Source organism: Saccoglossus kowalevskii, chromosome 2 (genome assembly GCF_978046115.1).
Source record: "Saccoglossus kowalevskii chromosome 2, keSacKowa6.1, whole genome shotgun sequence".
Lineage (NCBI taxonomy): Eukaryota > Metazoa > Hemichordata > Enteropneusta > Harrimaniidae > Saccoglossus > Saccoglossus kowalevskii.
The window spans coordinates 39,848,899-39,873,780 of record NC_140642.1 but is presented as its reverse complement, the minus strand read 5'-3'; the positions used below and the strand labels follow the sequence as shown (position 1 = coordinate 39,873,780).

The 24,882-nt window shown below is 33.8% G+C and overlaps 1 protein-coding gene across 1 annotated transcript in view; it reads right to left on the bottom strand.

Moving 5' to 3' along the window:
- The window catches only part of LOC102800793 (E3 ubiquitin-protein ligase rnf213-alpha-like), a 116,229-nt gene that overhangs the window by 51,464 nt on the left and 39,883 nt on the right, over positions 1 to 24,882 (bottom strand). Inside the window, exons 18-28 of the mRNA XM_085505831.1 lie at positions 23,912 to 24,183; positions 17,402 to 17,626; positions 17,113 to 17,299; positions 16,720 to 16,802; positions 16,144 to 16,447; positions 15,832 to 15,930; positions 15,508 to 15,624; positions 4,726 to 4,900; positions 1,529 to 1,846; positions 981 to 1,289; positions 93 to 838 (exon numbers count right to left, since the gene is read on the bottom strand). Of these exons, the coding sequence (XP_085361957.1) occupies positions 93 to 838; positions 981 to 1,289; positions 1,529 to 1,846; positions 4,726 to 4,900; positions 15,508 to 15,624; positions 15,832 to 15,930; positions 16,144 to 16,447; positions 16,720 to 16,802; positions 17,113 to 17,299; positions 17,402 to 17,626; positions 23,912 to 24,183 (2,835 nt within the window). The remainder of the gene's footprint in view (positions 1 to 92; positions 839 to 980; positions 1,290 to 1,528; positions 1,847 to 4,725; positions 4,901 to 15,507; positions 15,625 to 15,831; positions 15,931 to 16,143; positions 16,448 to 16,719; positions 16,803 to 17,112; positions 17,300 to 17,401; positions 17,627 to 23,911; positions 24,184 to 24,882) is intronic.

Sequence of the window (24,882 nt, the reverse complement as noted above, 5' to 3'; positions counted from 1 at the left end):
GTTATCATCCATGAGAATAATCCACTGACATCAATTATTAATCAGAACAAATAGAGCTTTTAATAGTTTAAACCTATAAATCAAACATTTACCTGTTCATCAATTATGGTGATTGAAGTAAAATCACCATTAACTTCAAGAGCATCCTTGCATTTTTTTACGACAGCTGCTGCTTTTTTCACCTCTTCCAGGGAAAAATAATCGTGTACAGTTGCACAAAATTTTGCAATTTCCTCTTTCTCCCCCTGTTTTCCTACAATGGGAACTAACTGGTCATGAAGTGAATTTATATTATGCTGGTATGCTCTGAAGTAGTAATGTACATCAGAAAGTAAGATATTATGAGAGGATATCTCATCTTTTAGTTTCTTTAATCTAGACTTTACATATGGCCATACTTCAGTTGCTAATCTATCAACAGCTTCTACATCAAAGCTAGTCGTTGTGACCTGATCCTCCACATTTTCTGTTGACATTTCCTGAACGAGTTCAGATGAAATAGTTGCTGTTGGGATAACATTTTCTGTTATGGACTGAATTGATTCAGGTGACTGGATTGAAGTAGTTGGCATGTTGAGACTTGGTGGAGCAGTCTGCACATATTTATTGGTATCATCAAACATTTGGACAACTAATTTACTACAAGGGATCTCATTTATCATGATAATTACTGACTTTGGTAATTGTGGAAAACTGTTGTTTTCATCTAGTGTATGACTATTAGTTATGAATGGGGACTCAGACAGTTTGTCAAACACCTTCACGTCAAACATGTCACAGATGTGTGACTGAGGATCTTCCAGGGTTTCTAATATACGGTGCAGTACTGTGAAATCATCTGCAATGAAAAAAACAAGTCAATTGTATAAGAACACCTCAGCAGGTTCCGGCTTATCAGATAATGTTAAAACTGTATCTGTAACCATTATTCAGTTATCCCTATACCTAACATAAAAATGTACTGTATTGTACAAACTTACGATTTGATTTTTGAAATAGTCCAATCACAAGTTGCACTTTAGATTTGAAGTGTAATAGAGCTTTGACTTCCTTCTCTCTAGTTGTGATGCATTTGGTCATATCCTCTACAGTTATTTTGCATTCATCTGTTCCCTGATACTTATCTGCTGTTTTCCACAACTTTGCAAAAGCATCTTTATGGTGTACAAGTATTTGCAGCTGTGATATTGATATTGTGCCATTGAATATATCATTACTTAAACGTTGAATATATGACTGTACACGTTTGTAGTCAGTGTTTCTAGCATTTACTTCAGCAGGAATTACGACTATGAAAGAGACAAAGCAGATATATTGATACACATTATTGAACACTTACTTTTCATCAAGCCAAAATACTCATTAATTCAAGCCAACATAAATTCAGGACATGTACACTGCACATCATAGTATGTATACCCCAATAAAGTCTTACAGCACATTACGTCACTTAATTGTATCAACCAGCTCTATGCACTGTAAGTGATAGTGTGTAATAAACTCATAATAGTATTACTGAAATTCTGACCTTCTTTATTCAATTTTGACAGCATTTCACTGCACAATTTCAGTGAATGTTTGAAGTTTTGCAGCATTTCATACTCTGTTTTCTTCGCTGTGATGCATTTGTGTATGTCTTCTATGTTAGGTATTTCAGCTGATTTGGTATACTGTTCATCTTTGTGAATACTTTCACAAAACATTATAAACTCGGTTTCATTTTTCAGCATACACGTAATACTTCCCATCTCTACATCACACTTATATAGGTCCTCTATTCCATGTTGTATTAATGTTTTTGCATCCTTCAAACATGTTGCTGCTTCTGGAGAAACATTGACGTCAACTAATAAATATAACAAACAAAAGTGAATGTTATATGCCAGATATAAGCTCGGTATACATGATTGGGTTGATTTGGCTTTATCAAAAATTTCAGATACCTATCAATATCTCTATTTGAAAGTAAAGCAAAATAATCATCAGTATATATCAGCTCATGTTATTTTTCTTGTGTACTTGCTTTACATGATTTTGTGTCTTTTAGTGAAGCAAATAACCCAGTCTATTTCTGTTTACAAGATCAAACATTTCCATACGTTCTGTAATTTTATTGACTCATGCATGGCAATCGAGTTGACAGGGGTTTTCATCACAAATACCATATTTCCCCAGTCATAAGCCCAGGTGCCTCAACATGTAAAATTGGGGAAAGTAAGGGTGTGCTTGTACCCGAGGACAACCTCAGAAATTATGATTGTTTTGGTTCAACATTGTAACCATGTTACCACCCTCATAAAATTATCCAAGTTACAACTTTCATTCACCATGCTGGGCTAGGGAGAATTTTATTTTAATACGATTCACATTCATGTACCATCTGAATTTACGGTGTAAAAATGATTGAGGTCAGGGGAAAACAGTCAAAAGCAAGATCACTATCCTTATCTTTGTGGCAGGATGTTTTCGATCATGCACAAACTCTTGATGTAATGAAATTTCCACCATGATATTTTTTCGGCATGCTTCGACCTGAAATGTCAAGTCTGTCGTTAACCAATTAAATGCTGTGTCGTACAGACTAAGTTTTCAGGAAATTTGCAATTATTGATGATGTTATCTCTTTTAAAAGTAAGTGCATTATCACGATAATGCGATAAAAAAACAGTGATTTATTTCCTATAAGCTTGTGATTTGCAATTTTTTAAAGTTAACTGAGTGTGGGGGAAGTATTTAACACCTTTAACGATCGCCATCATGTCACTTTGAAGCATAGTTTACTCGTTCACACCCCATTCACGATGGAGACAAGTCCAATGACCAGGTTTCACGGCTTGACAGCCACATTTTTAGTGTTTTGAAAGCTACCACTCAAAAAAATATGGATTACTTCACTATTGCAACATTGGATTCATTGTGAATAATAACAGAACACAAAAAGTGCAAACCATGTTACGATGTTCACCATGCATTGTGAATTTAATGATGACCCAGTGGAGCTGTTGGTCTGGGGGTCTCTCCAGCGTGAAGTTTTTCTTTAAACGACTTCTTCTTCAAAAGTACTTGATCAATTACATTCATATTTGTACCAAAGGTACTTGGGGTGGTCTACTGTCAGATTTGTTCAATCCGTGTCAAAATATGGAAATTTGGATTTTAAGTGAATATTTTTGTCATTTCTGATAAAAAATTTTTATTTTCGACAACTAGTCCGAAACCGTAAGTCCAAATGCTTTCATATTTCTAGCAATGATACGTGGGGTGGTTATCTGTCAGATTTGTTAAATTCGTCTCAAAATATGCAAATTTGGATTTTTAATGAATATTTTTGTCATTTTTGGTAAAAAATGTTATTTTCAACAACTAGTCCTAAACCGTAAGTCCAAATGCTTTCATATTTCCAGCAATGAAACGTGGGGTGGTCCTCTGTCAGATTTGTTAAATTGGTGTCAAAATATGCAAATTTGAATTTTTCTCATTTTTGGTAAACTTTTTTATTTTTGACAACTAGTTCAAAACCGTAAGCCCTATTTACAGAGGGCTTTCAACTGAATATGAAACATAATACAACTTTAAAGTATACTTTGAATATATAATAGCACAAGTGAGTTAAGTAACTGGTATTTTTGATGACAAATGCGATGATTATTCTGCTTATATCAGGTCCCTTAACTTGCACACATAATAATTTGGACGGTCATTATACTTTCAAACAGTTGTCTAACAATATTCATCTTATCTTCCGATATGCCCAAGAATGTGATATAATGTCATAATTTGCATATGAATAATAAGACTTGTCATCTCATGTGTTACTTTTAGTTTCAGTTATTACTATCCCAGTGTTGTACTATTTCAATTAGAGTGAGTTCACTGTTTTGCATTTTATTACAGAACATATAGACCCATACTCTCAATATTAATGCAAAAGCAAAATAGAACACTGATACAGTCATTAGAAACAACTTTTAGATGTTCTCAGCTTATTTCAGAAGCCACCACAGTGTATGGCACAACAATTGATCTTGCATTCAGCAATGTCTTATGTAAAACTGGAGTAATTGACTCTCTTATATCTGATCATAAGATTATTACTGCACATATTTATTGAACATTTGTTTTTGGGTGTAACAAAACAATTACGTATATGTATAACTTTATTAGGAAGGATAACATTTCAAAAACATGACCACAATTTTCAAACAAAAACATATTTTTTTTTCTCGACTATTTCTCAGGTTTTTGCACACCCATGATTTCTTAAGTTTAGGAAATTGAAGATATCATCACAAAATGAACAAATCTAAGAGGTCCACATGTAGTAATTACATGTATATATATAATATCAAAGCAATCAGACTCGTTTTTAACGAGAAGTCAAAAATATCACTTTTTACCAAAAATGACAAAAATATTCGTCAAAATTAGAGAATTAAAGATATCATCACAAAATGAACAAATCTAAAAGAGGTCTGCCCAAGGTACATATACACCAAGTATCAAAGCAATAAGATTTGTAGTTTTCAAGAAGTCGAAAAAGTAAAAAGTTGACACGGACGATGACGAACAATCACTCATATGATAGTCTCTGCTTGACAAAGTCAACAGCGGAGCTAAAAATATAGGGGTGGGCTTATACCCAGAGAAGTATAGTATACCTATACATGGATATCTATGTTGCATATACTTATTTTATACATTTTTGATATTTTATAAGTAACTTACGGCTGAGCTCTATACACCTGGGCCAAGCTTTTTCTTGTAGCAGGAGTTTAAACTTATCATCATCTTTTTTTCCCCTAAGTTTCGACCACAGACGAATTATAAATTGCGAGATAAGCTGTGTATATCTTTCAAGATTGTCTGATTTCAATTGCAGTATTGGCTTCCTTTCAGAACTCTACAATAAAACAAACTCAGTTAGCTGCGATGCATTGATTTTAGTAAATAAAACATACAAGACAACAGATTTGTGAACTATCCATGTCATATATCACATCAAGAAAAAGCATATTCATTTATAAAATATGTTACTTATTTGGCTATTTAACAACAATTGTAGTTGCCTGTAATTCCAGCGTAGAAAGATGCAACGTTTGTTTCAAATTACATGCTCAAGTGCCAATTTGATGCAATAGTTTTGAAATATAGTTAAAGCAAGGGATTTATAGGTAATTTCTTAGTAGTGTTAGTAGTCTGTTGTGAATCTTTGCTTAATACTAAGTCAGCTAATTCCCTGCCCGCCAAAAAGTAGAAAACGTTTGTTAATATGCGTAAATGAGATGTCAGTAGGACAAATATCCCATATAAAAGTGAGTGCACAAATGCCAGACAGTCTTTCTACTTTTATGGCCTTTCTCAGGGTCAGATCGAGTACAAAATGAACACTCAGATTTAGTGTCAGTGGAGTGTGCATGTGTGGCATGTTCGATTATGCATGTTTTGAATACATCATACTGACCCTACTTAATACTGATAGCAGTACATCAAACTCTGAGATTGCGAATGAACTGGAGAATAGTGAAAAGAGTGCAAGTAGCAACCCCTATTTAGACAGACCAATCTTAAAAAATGAAATAACTAAAGCCATTAGACTTCTTAAAAGTAACAAGGCTTCGGCAGAAGATAGAATTTGCAATGAATTGTTAAAATACGGTGAACATCACTTATTAGATGCAATACATAAACTCTTTAATTTATTTACTTATTGACTCTTACACAATCCCCGGAGGGAAAGAAAATGGTCACAAAGTACAAGGAGAAATATATATATATAAAAAACAAAACAAAAACACAATATACTAAAAAACAAATAACAAATACAATCACTAAATTACTAAATAAAACAAAATCTCTAAAAAACAATCTAATATAAAATTACAAAATTGACAGCAGGCATTAAGATGTCAAGTAAGACCCTGCTTCCTGACTTCAAAGCTTTTACTTATGAACTGTGCTACTGGTATAATAATGTTTTCATTCTGTAACAATTCCATGAATTTTTTCTCTGCAGGTTTATTTTCAAATGCTGGGATCATATCCTTAGCTTTATTGAACAGTTTGGCACGCAACTCATTATATTTGTTGCATTTCAGCAGAAAATGCATTTCATCCTCAATTAGACCTTTGTTACACATGTCACAAACCCTGTTGTTTAGTGGGATTTTTTTATGACGACCCATTTCAATTTTGAGACTATGGTCACTAAGACGGAATTTGGTAAGCACACTACGCAGTTCAAAGTTTTTTAGCTTGACTAAATATGGCTCAAGTTTTAAATCTGATTTGATTAGCCGATATGTTCTTAGTTTGTTTTTCTCATTTGCTTTGGTGCGATTATCATTATAGACCTCACCTTTCCATCTTGTTAGAAATAAATCCTTGATGCCTAAATCAATAGTGTTTATAGTTCAAATAACTATCCACATTCTTGGAGCACTGGCCTGTTGGTACCAATCCACAAATCTGGGTCGAAAAATAACCCGGCCAACTACAGGGGAATTGCCATCTCTAGCTGTCTTGGCAAGTTATTCAATAGTATTCTAAATATTAGGCTGACATCATTTTTAGACTCTAATAACATTCTTTCCGGTCGACAGTTCGGATTCAGGCATGATTGTCGAACTACAGACAATCTTTTCATACTAAAAACCCTGGTAAATAAATATCTCTACAGTGGTAAGTCAGAGTGCGCCAATAAACAAAATAACACAAATATTAAAAAATCAAAAAAATTATATGCCTGCTTTATTGACCTTAGAAAGGCCTTTGACAGTGTCTGGCATGATGGTCTATTCAAAAAATTAATCAAATATGGTATAACTGGAAAAATGTATAAAACTATCAAAAACATGTACAGTAAAGTAAAATATAAAGTTAAATGTAAAGAAGGCTTAACAAAACAATTTCAGTCCAATATTGGTGTTAAACAGGGATGTAATCTTAGTCAATCTTTTTTTAAATGACCTGCCCACTATTTTCAATCCTAATACCTGTGATCCTCCTTATTTAGAAAACTCGCATGTCAGCTGTCTACTCTATGCCGATGATATTGTGATACTTTCTAAAACTAAACAGGGATTACAGACATGTCTTGATAGTTTGGCATTGTATGCTAAAACGTGGAAGCTCTCTGTCAACACTGACAAAACCAAAATTTTAATTTTCAATAAATCAAACAGACGTTTGAATAATGATACATTTTTTCTTGGAGGTATCGAACTTGATACAGTTAAATCTTATAACTATCTGGGACTAGTCATTAGTGCCAATGGTAAATTTAAGGATGGCCTAAAAAACCTTAAACGTAAGGCTCAAAAAGCTCTGTTTTCAATGAAAGCAAAGCTTGGCTCAATACAAAACATAAGTATAAAAGTTTCAATTTCCCTTTTTGACAAACTCATCAGACCTATCCTCATTTATGGTTGTGATGTTTGGGGTGATGAGTTCTCCACTAAATCACCTATTGAAGACGTTCAATTAAGTTATTGTCGGTATCTACTGGGGGTGTCACAACACACACCAATTATGGCCATGTATAGCGAGTTAGGCAGATACCCCCTAGACGTATTTATAAAAAAACAAATAATTAAATATTACAGTCGGGCCATGAATTCTAATAATGCGTTACTCAAGGAAGCTTTTGTGGTTAACCAAAGCATTAAAAGTAAATGGTATCTAGAAGTGACATCATTATTAAACAATATCCAACTATATCATTCAGTTAACAACTGTGATAAACTAACCTCGGCACAAATGAAACAAATTGATTTAGGCATCAAGGATTTATTTCTAACAAGATGGAAAGGTGAGGTCTATAATGATAACCGCACCAAAGCAAATGAGAAAAACAAACTAAGAACATATCGGCTAATCAAATCAGATTTAAAACTTGAGCCATATTTAGTCAAGCTAAAAAACTTTGAACTGCGTAGTGTGCTTACCAAATTCCGTCTTAGTGACCATAGTCTCAAAATTGAAATGGGTCGTCATAAAAAAATCCCACTAAACAACAGGGTTTGTGACATGTGTAACAAAGGTCTAATTGAGGATGAAATGCATTTTCTGCTGGAATGCAACAAATATAATGAGTTGCGTGCCAAACTGTTCAATAAAGCTAAGGATATGATCCCAGCATTTGAAAATAAACCTGCAGAGAAAAAATTCATGGAATTGTTACAGAATGAAAACATTATTATACCAGTAGCACAGTTCATAAGTAAAAGCTTTGAAGTCAGGAAGCAGGGTCTTACTTGACATCTTAATGCCTGCTGTCAATTTTGTAATTTTATATTAGATTGTTTTTTAGAGATTTTGTTTTATTTAGTAATTTAGTGATTGTATTTGTTATTTGTTTTTTAGTATATTGTGTTTTTTTTTTTTTTTTTATATATATATATTTCTCCTTGTACTTTGTGACCATTTTCTTTCCCTCCGGGGATTGTGTAAGAGTCAATAAGTAAATAAACTAAAGCTGGCAAACTCTGAAAGCAATAGTTTAGGTGACCTTTTGTTCCCAGTGTCTCAAAATCGGAGTATGCTAAGACTATAGGTTTCAGAGTTTATTATATATATATATATATATGCTTAGTGAAAGATAATTCCTGGCGTAGAAGTGACAATAAATCATAATATATTTACTACCTTATACTAAAATATGTTTGGATATTTAGATTACTAACAAAATCTCACTTCCGGTCCAGTTGGAGGTAAAATACACCATGAATATTCACTTTTGAGATAATTTTTTTGTATGTGTTGGTTCTTGGATATCTAAGCTTCGTCGTCCTGTACTTCGTTTAGTAATTCGAACTTCCCAGTTTGCGTAAAAGGGGAGAGTTTCACGATTTCGACATCGAAAATGCCTTTGCTTCATTATTTCCTGAGGGACGGCCGCTTAAGTATGTGCTCTGTAACTTGCAGCAAATGAACCTAAAAATGTTAGGTATTCAAACAAAAATTGCGTTGTACTAAAGTCCAAAAAGTACGTTCAAGTTCTGCATTTTTTCGTAGCATAAAAACGATTTACTTCCTTGCTTATTGTGACACCCTCAAATCAACTGATTTCCATTCCCCTCAAGAGTCAAAATGGTATGTGCCTCCATTTTACTCCAAGACGTGAAAATGTCTTTTTTGCTTGACGTGTTCATTTGCCTTTCATTGCGTTTCAGTGGCTGTCACAGTCGTATTCTGAGTCTTGCCGATAACATTTTGGTTCAAATTCACGTAGATATCGCCGAGAAAACTCAAATTTTCAACTAAAGCTAATTTGCATAACAATGTTTTGCCCTTGGTCGACATATTGGACACCAGCATACAATTAGTTATTTAAGTACAGATATGACCTTGGTAGTACTTATTAAGCTTAAGTGTACACATTCAAAGTCATATGCAATGACAGGAAGTTGTAATTAATACCATCTGTTTTAATTGAGCAAGTGATCAGATGCTAGGCAGACTCCAGTGAACTAACATTCTGTAACAGCACTGTAACGTTTTTTGGGAAAGTTCAGGATTATTGAAAGAACCCGTTTTTGACTGAGCTGCTTTCGTGTTTTGACGCCTGATTGACACCTGCAACACATATTCATTCTATTTTTTTTCCAAATTTCATATTTTGAACTTTGTTCCATTTTGAAGTTAGTCATTTGTGAACTAAACAGTGCGTCTGGGATGTGGTTGAACTTCCCAGGTACATGTGTAGCATGTATGTTAAAATTGAAGCAAACCAGAATAATTCTCGCATTGCTGCCATGACGACAGGGTGGCGAGAGGTACCACTATTAATATTAGCCAGTGCTACCTGACTATCCGTATAAATAAGGACAGAGTGGTTCCGACAATATGGTGCCCAACGTTTGGCTGCTAACAGGATGGATAGAACTTCCTTATGGTTAATGTGCAGCGAGGCTGCGGTCGGCCAGTCAGTGTACCTGCAACACATATTCATTCTATTTTTTTTCCAAATTTCATATTTTGAACTTTATTCCATTTTGAAGTTAGTCATTTGTGAACGGTTTGCTATTGGCATTCAACAATTTTCAAAATAACTTTTCATCAGTGTTGTGGGGGGGGGGGTGATTTGTTTGTTAAATTTGTAAAATCTGTATGAAGAAATTAATAAATCAATAATGACATTTTTTTTCTACAACGGCATTTCAAAACTAAAGTCAGCGATTTTTCATTGATCTATCTATTATTTGTGTAACGCTACGATCACCGTAACATTGTCAGCTGACGGCATTGCGTTGAACGGGTATTCACCGCTGCTGTTGCGATCATCGGTCCCTGACTTTTTTGTTTAAAAATACACAAACTTAGAATGTTTGCTTAATTAAAACGATTCATTGATGATTAACTTAGAAATTGCATCAAAATCGCCAACGAAATGTTGTTTTTAAACATCGCGGAAAAACATGCACTCTGCGCCGCCATCTTTGTTACCTCAATCAAAATCTCCGTTGTAACCCAGCATGCATCGGTTGTGATGTCACTACATGCGTTACGTCGCCTTAGGGTGGCGTTCCTCGGTAATAACGCACTACGAATGAGGTATTTCTAGAGATCAGGGTTCGTTTTTTCCTCGTCCGTCTCGTCTGCAGTTGAATAATTTTTACTTCGATTTATTTACAGTTTTTTTTTTCGATGCGACTTAATTTCACTTGTTTTTGACTCCCATGTGCGAAGCACAAAATGGGAGTCTTTGCAGTTAGTGTGTCTGTATGTATGTGTGTATGTGTGTCCGACTGTTTCACTGCTATCTCAAGAACCATACATCGGTTTTTGATGAAACTTGGTGCATAGATGCTCTGGGCCAATGCGCAGATTTGATTAGGTTTTGGTAAAAATCCATGCTCGTTAATTACCTAATTTGCATGATAATTAGCTAATTTTTAGCTGTTCTATGACTGTTCCACTGATATCTAAAGAACCACTCATTGGATTTTGATGAAACTTGGTACATAGATGCTCTGAACATATGCACAGATTTGATTAATTTTTGGTAAAAATCCGTGCATATTAATTACCTAATTTGCATGATAATTAGCTATTTTTTAGTGGTTCCATGACTGTTCCACTGATATCTAAACAACCACTCATTGGATTTTGATGAAACTTGGCACATAGATGCTCTGAACTAATGCTAGGTTTTGATTAGTTTTTGGTAATAATCCGTGGATACTAATTACCTAATTTGCATAATGATTAGTCAATTTTCGGTTTTTCCACTGATATCTCAAGTACTAATCATCACATTTCAATGAAACTTGGTACATAGATGTCATACGACACTGCACAGACCTGATAGTTTTTATGGTAATATCAGTACATATTAATTACCTAATTTGCATAATTAATTAATTTTCAGCATTTGATATAAGTAGTTAGCATTACATTTCAATGAAACTTGGTACTTACATACTCAAGGACTATGCAGAGATTGATTGTTTTTGATAAATATTTGTGCATATTAATCACCTAATTTGCATAATTAGTTAATTTTCAGCTTTTCCACGGGTATCTCAAGTACTAATCATCACATTTTAATGAAACTTGGTACATAGATCCTTTAGGACTATGCAGAGACCTGATTAGTTTTAGGGTAAATAATTGTGCATATTAATTACCTAATTTGCATAATTAATTTTCAGCTTTTCTACTGATATCTAAAGTACTAATCATCACATTTCAATGAATCTAGAATTATGCAGACCCAATTAGTTTCCGGTAAATATTTGTGCATATTAATCACCTAATTTGCATAATTAACCAACTTTCACACTGATATCTCAGGTACTATACATCACATATCAATGAATGTACATGGATGCTGTAGGACAATAGACAGACCTGAATAATTGTGGGTTAAAATCTGTACATATTAATTACCTAATTTGCATAATTAACCAATTTTAAGCTTTCACACTGATATCTAAAGTCCCGTAAAAACTCCAAAATTTCGACCGGTTTTAAATAATTGGTGTTAGAAATGTGACGTGTTTTTAGAGTCAAAATTAAGGTGCATTTTCGGACGGTTGAATTTTTCAGAATAGAAATCAGTAAATGAAAAAATGGGGATGATAGACAGTGTGCTTCATTAGTTTTTAAAAAATGCAATGTCCGTCAATTGACGTAAACTTCCTCATGTTTCACGGTAAAAGCAAAGGTCGTGGCCGAGTTATAACTCAAAATCTAAACAAAGTCATCAATCAGTGAGTATTATGACAAGCAAAACAAAACATCAAGACGCGGAGAAGAGGTCAGCACAAAACTAATAGGTCAAAAGACAAAGCTGTCTCGCACTACCTAGGAAAACTTGCGAATGTTCGAAGTACAGGTACCCATTGGACAAAAGATACATGGAAGTTTAGCAAACTATCTCCCCGACCCAGTGCAATGTATCCGGTTAGAATCAAAGCTCACGTGTCCCTTATTTGAGGGACCAAATTCTGCCGTAAATTCGCCCTTGGATTAAAAAATAAAATGGGATTTAAGAAAATAAAATGGGACTTTTAAGGTGTATTTTGGCGTCATTTTTCGGACATTTCAATCAATCCTGCCGGCTAAAATAGAGTCTAAGTTTTACCGTAGTCCTTGACGTCTGTCTATTCAAGAGTACACGTGTATGGTTTTTATCGTGACTAGCGTGAGCGGGTAAGCTTCCTTTCGAGAATGAGCTGTTATCACTGTGAACAATGTTAAATTATTCTTCAGATGACCAGTTTATTTTTTAAAAACAACTAATTTTTTTATTTAAAAAAAATCATGCCGTTTTCGCATCAAAATCCAAGCCAAAATATCGTACTACAACATCAATAACATTAACATATTTAAATAAGCTATGGTAATTTGAACACGTTGGCATCATCCAGCTTTTTGAACTCATAGTTGCTGTCGACATAGGAAGTAAAGTAAGCAAATAACACCAAATAAACGGCAAGGTAAAGACTATGTCTAATTATAGTAAATACGTACTGCGTTTCGAGTCACGCACGCAGTACGTATTTACTATAATTAGACATAGTCTTTACCTTGCCGTTTATTTGGTGTTATTTGCTTACTATCCAGCTTTTTGATTGGTTAATTAGCGATTTGACCTATTTGACCTAAGAGAACATGGCGGATATCCTACAGCATCAAACGTTTATACGAGACCGGAATCATTCGCTTACGATGAAACTAAGTTGACTTTTATTTGTATTTCATAACCATTCAACAAATTTATTTTGTGTACATTATTATAATCACTACTGAGTACAGTAATAATCAACAATTCAGAAATGCAGCATGCCGAGATTTTTGTGTTCGTTTTTATTTGAAACTTCGTTTATTTAGAATATATTTTCGTTACCAATAAAATAAAAATCTCTCAGTCAATCAGAAACCCGGATTCATGCCTTCGAGGAAGGTCCCGTTTGAACGCTCACATCGTTTTTTTTTTCGTTTGGGGGAAAACTAAAACTGGTCGCAATTTTCGAATAAGAATGAGTCGGCAATTTTTAGTGGAGTCGAAAATTTGGAGGTAAATAAAACACCGAAACCCGGCAAATAAATAGTCGTTCGAATTTTTAGAGGGGTCGAAATTTTGGAGTTTTCACGGTACTAATTATTCCATTTCAATGAAACTTAGTACAAAGATGCTCTAGGACAATGTACAAACCTAATTAGTTTGGGGTAAAAATCTGTTCATATTAATTCCCTAATAAGCATAATAATTCATAATTTTTTGGTTCTAATCACATTTCAATTAAACTTGGAGACATAGATTTTCTGTTACATTGCGCAGACCTCATTAGTTTTACACTCAAATCTGGTCATATTAATTTTCTGATTTGCATAATTAGTTTTCAGCTAAGTAATTTCGAATTATATTTAATGTGTCTCCAATACTCTCAGCACATGGGAGTTCTTTCTAAGCTTTCTTTGATTTTAATTCTTGGTAATTAGTGTCACTAGCGATGAAGTAGTAAAAACGCAATTAATCGCAGTGCGGCAACTCGGGATAGACCATCCCGACGCAATGGGCAAATTATTACTACCCTCGTATTTTGGGTTTGCCAGCTCCGCACCCTTGATAGACTTGGTAACTTCTTGTAGACTTTCGTTTTTATCACTGTTTTTGTAAGGCTAACTATGTACAAAGGCAGGATTACCTTTCGATCAATACATGTTATTGTTTTAAAGATGTGCTAGACGAGGCTGACACTTGTAAACAATACAACGTGAATAAGCATCGCGGGCAGGATTTCAAGGATCGCGGGCGAAACAAAAGCGACGCGGCTGTTTGTCTAAGCGACGCCAAAAAAAATCTCAGAGGAGTTAAAAGCCGTTGCTGGTGAAAAGTTACCTCAGCTTTGGGGTCAAATTTCTCGGTAATGAAAAAAGATATCAAAAATTCAAATAGTAACTTTGTGCCCACACTCAAGTTGAGTAGAATGAGCTATGTCTGAGGTATTTTATCCCAAATTTGTAGGAGGAGATACATTTGGCGCGAAGCTATAAAAAAAAACCTGTTTTTTTTTTGCTGTTGCTATGGCAACGGTGGGCCATTTTTCCCCAGATTTTTCCTAATAACTAGGGTGAAGGTGTGACCTACCTGCCAAGTTTGAGCAAAATTGGCCAAGCCAAAAAAATCACAGAAGAAATAATACGTGAAAACATTGGAAATCACACACACACACACACACACACACAAAAAACGACAAAAGTGATTATAAGGGCAATCCTAGCGGAGCGGATCGCCATTAATTAATATTTCATTTTTGTTAGTGTATCTTTAATTTTATTTATTAAAATATGTACACATATCTAATTGGGGTGGAAATTGCCAAGCCAATTTATAAAATTATAAACAAATATTTTCGTAAATAACACTGTCCGTGAAATACGCCCTTGAGAAGTGTTACTGATGGAGTATTTCATATTGCAATTTCTTTCAATTTAATTAGTTGTATTGCAATGCATTAGTAATAATGTAAATATATATATATACATTTCTTTATTGAGACTGAGTTATATATTTGTTGCGTACTATAATTTATCTATATTGGAAAACGGTTATCGGGGATTATTAATTTTAATAAACAATATTCAACTATCCTTTGCAACACCAATAAGATCATAATGATAATGTTTCTTGGTTTTTGAAACTATGGGCATTATCAGAGCATGGGTCTTATTTTGGAACTCCTGCCAGAGCAACTGCACAAATCATAAGGGCAAATTAATAGGTTCTAAGGATGGTATTCCCAGAATAGCGCAAGTTGTTAAAGAAACATAAAACTTTAATTCTCAACAACGATGAAAGGACCAGTTACTGCGACAAAGCCCTACTCCCCGCGAGACCCACCCAATACGAAACCCACTTACCGCGAAAGCCACTTACCGCGAAGCTACTAGTAACATGAAACAAAATATAAATTTTATCTATAGGAGACACGGCATATACCGGATCAAAATCCTGGAATGGTTATGGGTCAAGATTCATTTTCTAGACTATTTACTTACAGGTTTATAATCTTCAAGGATTGTGTATATTATTTGTGTTACCAGTTCTTGGATATGTTTAGAAATCTTATCATCGTTTGCCCATTGGTATATATTGATTGTGGTGTCTGTGTTAGCCTGAAATAAATTATACTACATTAGCAGTCATGATAACATTTCATCAAGTTTGAACTCTAAATTAATTGATCATAAGCCATTCACAAAAGCAGTTACACTAACTGTCAGTATCTTGACATAATTAGCAATTTACGGTACTCATATGTTAGTGAGCATGTTCAGTATTTTGTTTTGAACCAAAGAACCAATCATACATCATTGTGTTACCTTTTCTATACATTTTTTCAAGACGGATAATGTGCTTTCAATCCATGTTTCTTGTAGTTTGTTTTCGATGAAAGCCACTTTAGCCAGTTCAGACCATTTCTGCAAGATAAGTGTAACACTTATTTGATCTTGAGCTAACATTGATAATGTATCAAACTAATTTGGCCCATCTGCGTACATTACTCAAATAGACATAGAATACCTGTAGATATTTTGGCTGAAATATGTTCTATTATGGAATGTGGACAATTTTATTATTGTTTTTCTTTGTTAGAATTTAAGCCTTAAAATATACATGTACTAACTGCTTACCATAAGTTCCCTTTTCAAACCAATTCTTTCATTAGGTAAATCACAGGACATTGATATCCCCAACAATGAGGAAACTTTCTTGATATCTTCCATGAGCTCATCAGTGGTGAGTTTTTCACCATTCGATCCACTGCGTTCTAACAACAATTTTGTCATATTAACTTCGCTGACAAAAAACTTAGCAACAATCAATATTTTCTCCATTTCAAGTTTCTTTTCCTTAGCTACTGCAATGACTAATTCTTTCGCAACCTTGTAGGCATGAGTTCGCATTTCATTCATCAGTAATGTGTGCTCATTTTCACTGAAATAGAAATAGTATAACACAACTTAGGTAATTTTTGCCAATTTCACAGTTCCCATCGTATTGGAACAAATTGAGACTCAAATAATGCAGTGACAACCAGCAACACGTACATGTATGTTGAGACTCCCCTCAACTAATATCCAGTCATTACTATCTCAGTATCCCAATCGCTGCCAAGTCTTTAAATTGAGCCACAAGTTCTATGTCTCACATACAAATGTTTTGTTATGACAAAAAGAGACATTCTGATAACTAAAATAACAATTTACCTTTGTGTTTCTTCTGAGACAGATTTCATGTTCATTTCGTCAAAAAGTTCTAAAATACTACAACATTTCTGACTAAGATGATACTGTTGGGCAACAAAATATTTCAGTTAAAACCAATTTACACACATAACGTAGATGAATTGTATCAACACTATGGTTTGAAATTTAACCACTGAAACAATTTATTGTAACCATGCAAGGGTGTAAACAGTTAGGGCATATTTATATATAAAACTAGTAGTCCTGTATAGTACAGTACTAACTAGTACTGTTAAATGAAACACATACTGGCATTTTGGATGCAAATCATCTGCTGGGCCAATGACAAATTTATTCGCTGATGGTGGGACAAACATGTTAGCAAGAATAATTGTAAAACAGCAAAAAAATTACCTTCGAATCCGATATATCCTTCAATAATCTGGCATAACAAATGTACACCGGTAATTTGTGGTTTGATTTGAAGAACTGAACTGTGAAATCAGAATATGGATTTATTGGATATATCAATGCTCTTGATAACTTTGGGTAGATATTGAAATATGGACCAAGCAAGCTGGATGCCTTCGGAAATATATCTCTACAAGGAAATAATGAGTGATAGTCCAGGATTAAACACTTCACTCAACTTGTTGTAGGTATGAGTATATATGACATCAATTGTTGAGACAGAAACACTTACACTGAATAGTTATGACATCTATGAATGCTTATGTTGTGGATGCCCCACCATTCTTTGGTAACTATTTCTTTGGTGACCATATCTTTACACTTGGGTGGCTCAGTATCTCCAGATAGAAGACACAGGAGAGGAAGACAATATAACCAGTATTCTTTATGTGAAAAGTCTGATCGAATCAAGTGATTACAGACGTTTTCAACAGTCTTAACTAATTCTTGTGTGTTACTATGAAAGCGAATAGATACAGGAATGTGATAAATGTGCCCCAAAGAAATGTACATTTTGATTTTATTTTTACTCTGTAATTAGCTACTACATTTTACCAAGGGATCCAGCCGATCCAGGTTCAGGCTTTGCATGGCAATTTGCTACTTGTTGCAACAAATATATACATGTATAGTCCATGGGCTGACATGCATGCATGGCATGTAGTCCCAGTTAGTTATTGAATTTAAGATATATAATTTTGTTTATAGTAATATAGCTGGAATATAAACATGTCAGGAATATGATTATGATGATTGTTTAACATTAAAATGATTGACATTTGTATCTGATCGTTGATTCGAACGAGTATTGAGAGATATTGCTCTAGAACAGCATTAATTAAAACAAAATCAGCCATTTTGAATACATGTATAATGAATATATGAAATTTGAACATAATCAGTCAAAGCATGTCAGAGATATGGCTCTAGAAGCCCATTCATGAATCATCAGCCATTCTGAATCTGATCTGAAAAATAAAATGACATGCATCAGGAACCCATAATGTATAATCTATGTTCCAAGTTTGAACAAAATCATTCCAAAAATTCCAGAAATGCTTGCTATTTGATGATATTTTAGCACAAAAATGGCCATCATTCGGCCATTTTTAATAGGATCGTCAAACCAATATATCTGTATATCTATGACATGATGTATAATGAATATGCATGCATGCACAAACACACACGCACGGAGGTCAAAACATAAGTCCCCGTTTTCTGCATCCGAACGGGGACTACCGGGGTAATTAGCCTTCCAAACAAGAAGCTTGGTAACTAATATTTGTCTGCTTCTTTGAGATGTACAGTACAACACGAAAACACTGTGATCCATTTATGAAAATGTATAATCCCCAAGCTAATTAAATTGTTGCGTTGTCTTGGAGTATTTATGTACCAAGATTCATTGAACTAATATGATAAATACATGAGATATTGATAGAAAAGCTGAAACCTGACTAAGTATTATGCAAATCAGGTAATTAATATGCACAGATTTTAATCTAAAACTAATAAGGTCTGGACAACGTAACATACCATCAATGTACCAAGTTTCATTGTAATGTGATGATTACTTGTACTTGAGATATCAGTGGAAAAGTAGAAAATTGACTAATAATTATGCAAATTAAGTCATTAATATGTATGGATTTTTACCCAAAACTAATCAGGTCTTCACCAGAGCATCTATGAGTGTTCATTAGATATCAGTAAAACAGTCATGGAACAGCCAAAAATTAGCTAATTATCATGCAAATTAGGTAATTATTATAATCATGGATTTTAACCAAATCTGCACATTAACCCAGAGCATCTATGCATCAAGTTTCATCACACTGCACTAACTGCAAAGACTCCCATTGTGTGCTTTGCACACAGGAGTCAATAAAACACACACACAAATTAAAATAACTGGCTGTTTAGGTCATTTGTTAAAGATGAACGAAAATGTTTATTCCAAAAGCTCAAGGTGAATCTAAAAACATACTCTAAATATTAATTTTTGCCTATAAGATTAATGTAGTTAGTTGTACCAAGCAACTAAAATCTCAATGTCTGATTCGTCAGTCAAGTAAGGATCAAATTAATTAAACCACTTACTGATTATTTTCTATTTGGGTAAGGTCCTTGTACACAATAGATACCTGATGTTGCAACAGTATGCAATAAAACCCAGCTAAATGTGTCCCTCTTGAGTATATTCAGAGTGTACTCAAGAAATTTGGTCAATACACAGCTAGCAATATGTGACAAGTACTCAAATACCAAAAAAATAAGGTCTATTAACTTTTAGACAAAAAACATTTATAAATATCAGTATAATTAACTCATCATAAACCACCATAGATGATGACACAAGCCAAAATTATATTATTTACCATAAAGTCAAATAAATAATATGATATAAAAGTAATTGTTTCTTGAAAAGAAAATGCTAATTTAAGTTGCAAAACTTGAGCACTATTTACATTGTGAGTCATACACACAATTAAGTGTCAAAACAAACAACTCATCAGATAATTAAGTCAAAAATTAAAATTAAGAAAAAAAATAATCAGATCACAAGAAAAGAACACATATGTTTAGTATTAAGTTTCTGTACAGAGCTGTTAGAAGATACCATTGATTTTTCAATGGGTTTAAAACATTGCAGGAAACACAGTAATATTCCTGATAATTTAGCACATGTGATTATGTTTAACTGTGCTCACTAAATTTACTTTAAAACACTACATATGAGGTATAGCGCCCAAAGGGAGTTGTGTAGTTTAAATGAAAAGCACTTTTTGTCAGGCAAAACAAGATTTTTGTTTCCTCTAGAGTTTAAAATTGACTGCATGGTATCACAACAAACTTACTCGTCTCCAGTACAAAAAAACAACATGTAACAAACTTGAAATTATTAAAGCCCTCCACTGAAAGTATATTTTTGTCTTTTCAGTCCATTGGGTTCGTAATTTGAAGATGCGTGAAGCTACACTCCAAACGACCATAGACAAAAATGACAAGGATTGAAACTGGAGGCATTTGAGGATAATGATAAAACTGCTCTCCCATCATCCACACAAATTAAGGCCCATGCGAACTAAATTTAATCATATTTACTTTTTTGAACAGATATTAATAGCAAAAGTTCTCTTGACGACTAGCCTTACTATGTTCAAGAGATTTAATTTTACTTTTTACTATTTTATAGACTTGTATTCTAATAATGTACTGATATGTTCTATAAGCAAATAAAAATTATTAATAAAAAAGATGTTTCTGTATGTCTGTGTTTATGAGCTCTTGGGTATACCTATACGTGAGAGGTACCCGATAGATTTGAGTTATACACAAGAGGAATCCAACAGACCAAACAGCCCCCAATCATAGCATGATATAGTCCTGCTGTTCAAATGTGAAAATATATTGTAGTGTGTGAACAAACATTGTATGGTAATACATATAGAGAGGATGTAAATATAAATCAGTCAAAGCAGACTTAACTTATATGTAAAAAATCTGAACAAAATCTATATGCACGAATGCCTGAAATTGAGTTTCACAAAGGTTGATATATCAGTATATTACAAGTTACATGTAGCTTCCAAAATATCTCATCAAATTACAAGTTTGCTTTAAATGCATGCTATACATAGACAAAACTAATTAATGAACATTTAATTACGTTTGATGATAATGAAAGGTAATTTACTGTTGTCTCAAACTCGCATGTCAAGGCGTTAGTTTCTGCAACATGGTCGCCACTGCACAACATTGAAAACATGTAGCTATATGTAGTCTGTGCTTTGGTGTGTTAATAGGGGTAGTTGTCATGTCGAGTCGTGTTCAATATTGCTTCCACAGTGATGTATAAAACGTGTGTAAAATAAATTATTCATTTGTTTATACTACTCTTTGCCCTTTGAAATAGCCCATTGCCAATAAAGCATATGTATAGGCAGCATAGTTTAGGAATATCAATTGAAGCAGGTATTTTTCTGGTTTAAGTTTGATTTTTACCAGTCCCGGCCCTCCTAGATAATAACAAAAGCTTGCAAAGTTATAGCCATTTGAATCCGGCTGGAAGTTCCTAATGTGTTCAATTAATGTATCAAGTTTAAACGAAATGCATTCGTGCACATCCAGGATTTGCTCCCAGAATGCATGATTTTTGACTCCCGTGTGCGAAGCACAAAAGGGAATCTTTGCAGTTACCCTGTCTGTATGTCTGTATGTATGTATGTATGTATGTATGTCACTTTTTTTGTTCCACCGTTATCTCAAGAACCACTAATCAAATTTTTGTGAAACTTGGTACATAGATGCTCTGGGATAATGCGCAGAGTTGATTAGGTTTTGGTAAAAATCTATGAATATTAATTACCTAATTTGCATGATAATTAGCTGATTTTTAGCTCTTCCAAGACTGTTCCACTGATATCTGAAGAACCACTCATTGGATTTTGATGAAACTTGGCACATGGATGCTCTGAACTAGTGCGCAGATTTGATTAGTTTTGGGTAAAAATCTATGAATATTAATTATCTAATTTGAATGATAATTAACTGATTTCAAGCTGTTCCATGACTGTTCCACTGATATTTGAAGAACCACTCATTGGATTTCAATGAAACTTGGCACATGGATGCTCTGAACTAATGCGCAGATTTGATTAGTTTTGGGTAAAAATCTTTTAATATTATTAATTACCTAATTTACATAATGATTAATCAATTTTCGGCTTTTCCACTTATATCTCAAGTACTAATCATAACATTTCAATAAAACTTGGTACATAGATGTCATATGACACTGCACAAACCTGGTAGTGTTTAGGGTAATATCAGTACATATTAATTACCTAATTTGCATAATTAATTAATTTTCAGCTTTTGATATTTCGAGTAGTAATGATCACATTTCAATGAAACTTGGTACATAGTTACTTGAGGACTGTGCAGAGACCTAATTAGTTTTTGGGTAAATATTTGTGCATATTAATCACCTTATTAGCATAATTAGTTAATTTTCAGCTTTTCACCTGATATCTCAAGTACTAATCATCACATTTCAATGAGACTTGCGACATTTTCTAGGACTATGCAGAGACCTGATTAATTTTGGAATAAATAATTGTGCCTATTAATTACCTAATTTGCATAATTAGTTAATTTTTGCTGTTCTATGGCTGTTGCACTGATGTCTACAAACCACTCATTGAATTTCAATGAAACTTTTAAAGAGTACCCATCACATTTCAATGAACCTAGGACTATACACCATATTAGTTTTTGGTAAATATGTATGCTTCTTAATCACTTAATTAACATAATTAATTAATACTGATATCTCAAGTATTGATCATCACATTTGAATAAAACTTGGTACATAAATGCTCTAGGACAATAGACAGCCTGATTAATTTTGGGTTAAAATCTGTTCATATTAACTCTCTAATTAGCATAATAATTAATATTTTTTGGGTTCTAATCACATTTCAATGAAACTAGGTACATTGTGCAGACCTTATTAGTTTTACACTTAAATCTGTTCATATCAGTTACCTGATTTACATAATTAGTTTTCAGCTATTCCATCAATATCTCAAGTACAAGTAATTTTGAATTAATTTTTCCTGTGTCTTCAATACTCTCAGCACACGGGAGTTCTTTCTAAGTTTTCTTTGATCATTCATTTTTTCGCACTTTAATGAGTGTAATACGGTCATTTCAATTGGATTGTGAAACAAATGCATTAATGTGATAGGAAATGCTTGATTTAGATATATTTGTACAACTACAAAGGCTGCCATACAGCCATCTTTAATCGGATTGCGAAATGAATGCATGTACATAAAATTATGTTTATCCAAGATGTATTCAATGCTCCTTAGCAATATCAAACTTCTACAATTTGTTTGTCTAACATAACACCCAACCCTCCAGCCGTGACCCAATTCAGCAATCAGTTTACTTTAATGTGACCTAGGAGAGTGAGGTGATCGCCAACAGTGTGGCAGTGCAAAGTACATCCAGTTAGATAACCAATCACGTTGATAGAAGCTAGGAAGGGCATTCAGAAGACCATAACCTTGCCCTGTTCGAAGCGTTTACAGTGACTGGAAGACAATCTTCCCCAGCCCACAGCAAAGCCCAAATTCACCTACCTGCCAGAACTATAACTAGACCAATCAGAGTCAAGGATTTGGGGGAGCCTACCCCCTGCAAAGTAGATTTTATCAGTAAGAGACTTGCCTTTGGTTTCCCCCTGATTTCCTCCTAGGCACTATGCCTCGATCATAATCTGATAAATTACCATTGATGTAGTATCTCTTAACTGTGTTTGTTAAATTACAATTATCCGCACATGCTTAAAATAAATGAGGATATTTTGTATGGCTCTAGTCTGTAAAACAAATTTTGGTCTAGACTATCATTTTCGATTTTTATTCAAAACATCTCAAACTAGCAGAATATCCAGGTTGTACATACAAAGCAATGATTAGTTCACTTAATATAACAATCTAGGAATTCTTAAAGCCCATTTTGCCTCCCAAAAAAATTGTTCAACAAGAATATACAAGTTGCCTGAGAAGGGTCATAAATAAATGTAGATTGGCAAACCAGATTTCAGTTTTCAATTGCATTTTTCATTTTGATTTGTGTATTTTGGTTTAATAGTAAAAGACGTCAATAACAAGCAATAGCTAACCTACATGTAGTCATTGTATTTATTGACCTTACTGGTACTCACGTATCAAAGAAATTTTCCTCAATTGCTTTCTTCATGTGTTTACATTCCTGTATTGTGTCACAAGTGAGAAACAATGATGCAGCAAGACATCTCATGTGATGTTTTTGCAAAGTTGTTTTAGATTCCTTGACCAGTACCAACATTGCTAATGCTGAAACAACTCTGTCAATATCATTTTGAAAGTCATCCATCTTCTTGGGAGGCATATAGTTGTTCTTTTTCATCATTCCACAAATCTCATCAAGTTTACTTTGGAGAAATGATGACATCACCTGTAATATATGTATTTTTAAATAAGAAAACAAACAAGTGCAATAGTAGCAAACTCATTTTGGTGAAAATTATGAAATATTGTACAAACAGATACTTTACTCAAGTTCTGTGTAGAATTAAGATTAGACAGCTGTAAGCAAAATATGACCGGGTGCTGTTCCTTGTGGCAAAATCAGTATGCTGGATGAAAGTGGGTCATGGATGTACCCGCTATCGTTAAAAAAGAACAGTGTTTGAATTGTTAAATTCTTTGTGTCTGTCTATAAGTTTGGTTGCTTTCAAAAAGTAACTATAGATGCAGAAGAGGAGGATTTTTGCATTCATTCACATACAATAGCACTGTTAAAAGTGTGCACTGGCATTAGAGAATACATGTTTATTTACCCTGTGTTCTTAATTACCAAATACTGACACCAATATGTTGATACTTGTAAGGATGTATGCATAATTAATGAGGTACTATGACTGACCCACTTTCCCAAATTTTGGTTGGTTGGTTGGATCACTGTTATTGTTTTGTATTTATCAATAATGAATGAGGTAACAGGATCAATCCTGGCTTTTTTTTAACACCTAAATTACAACATCCGTGAATACATTGTATGAAACCACAATACAATTTATGGATCTTTAGACCCACATGACCGATAGTTATGTATTCTAGGGTTAACACAAGTCCTTAGGAATGTGCTTCATTG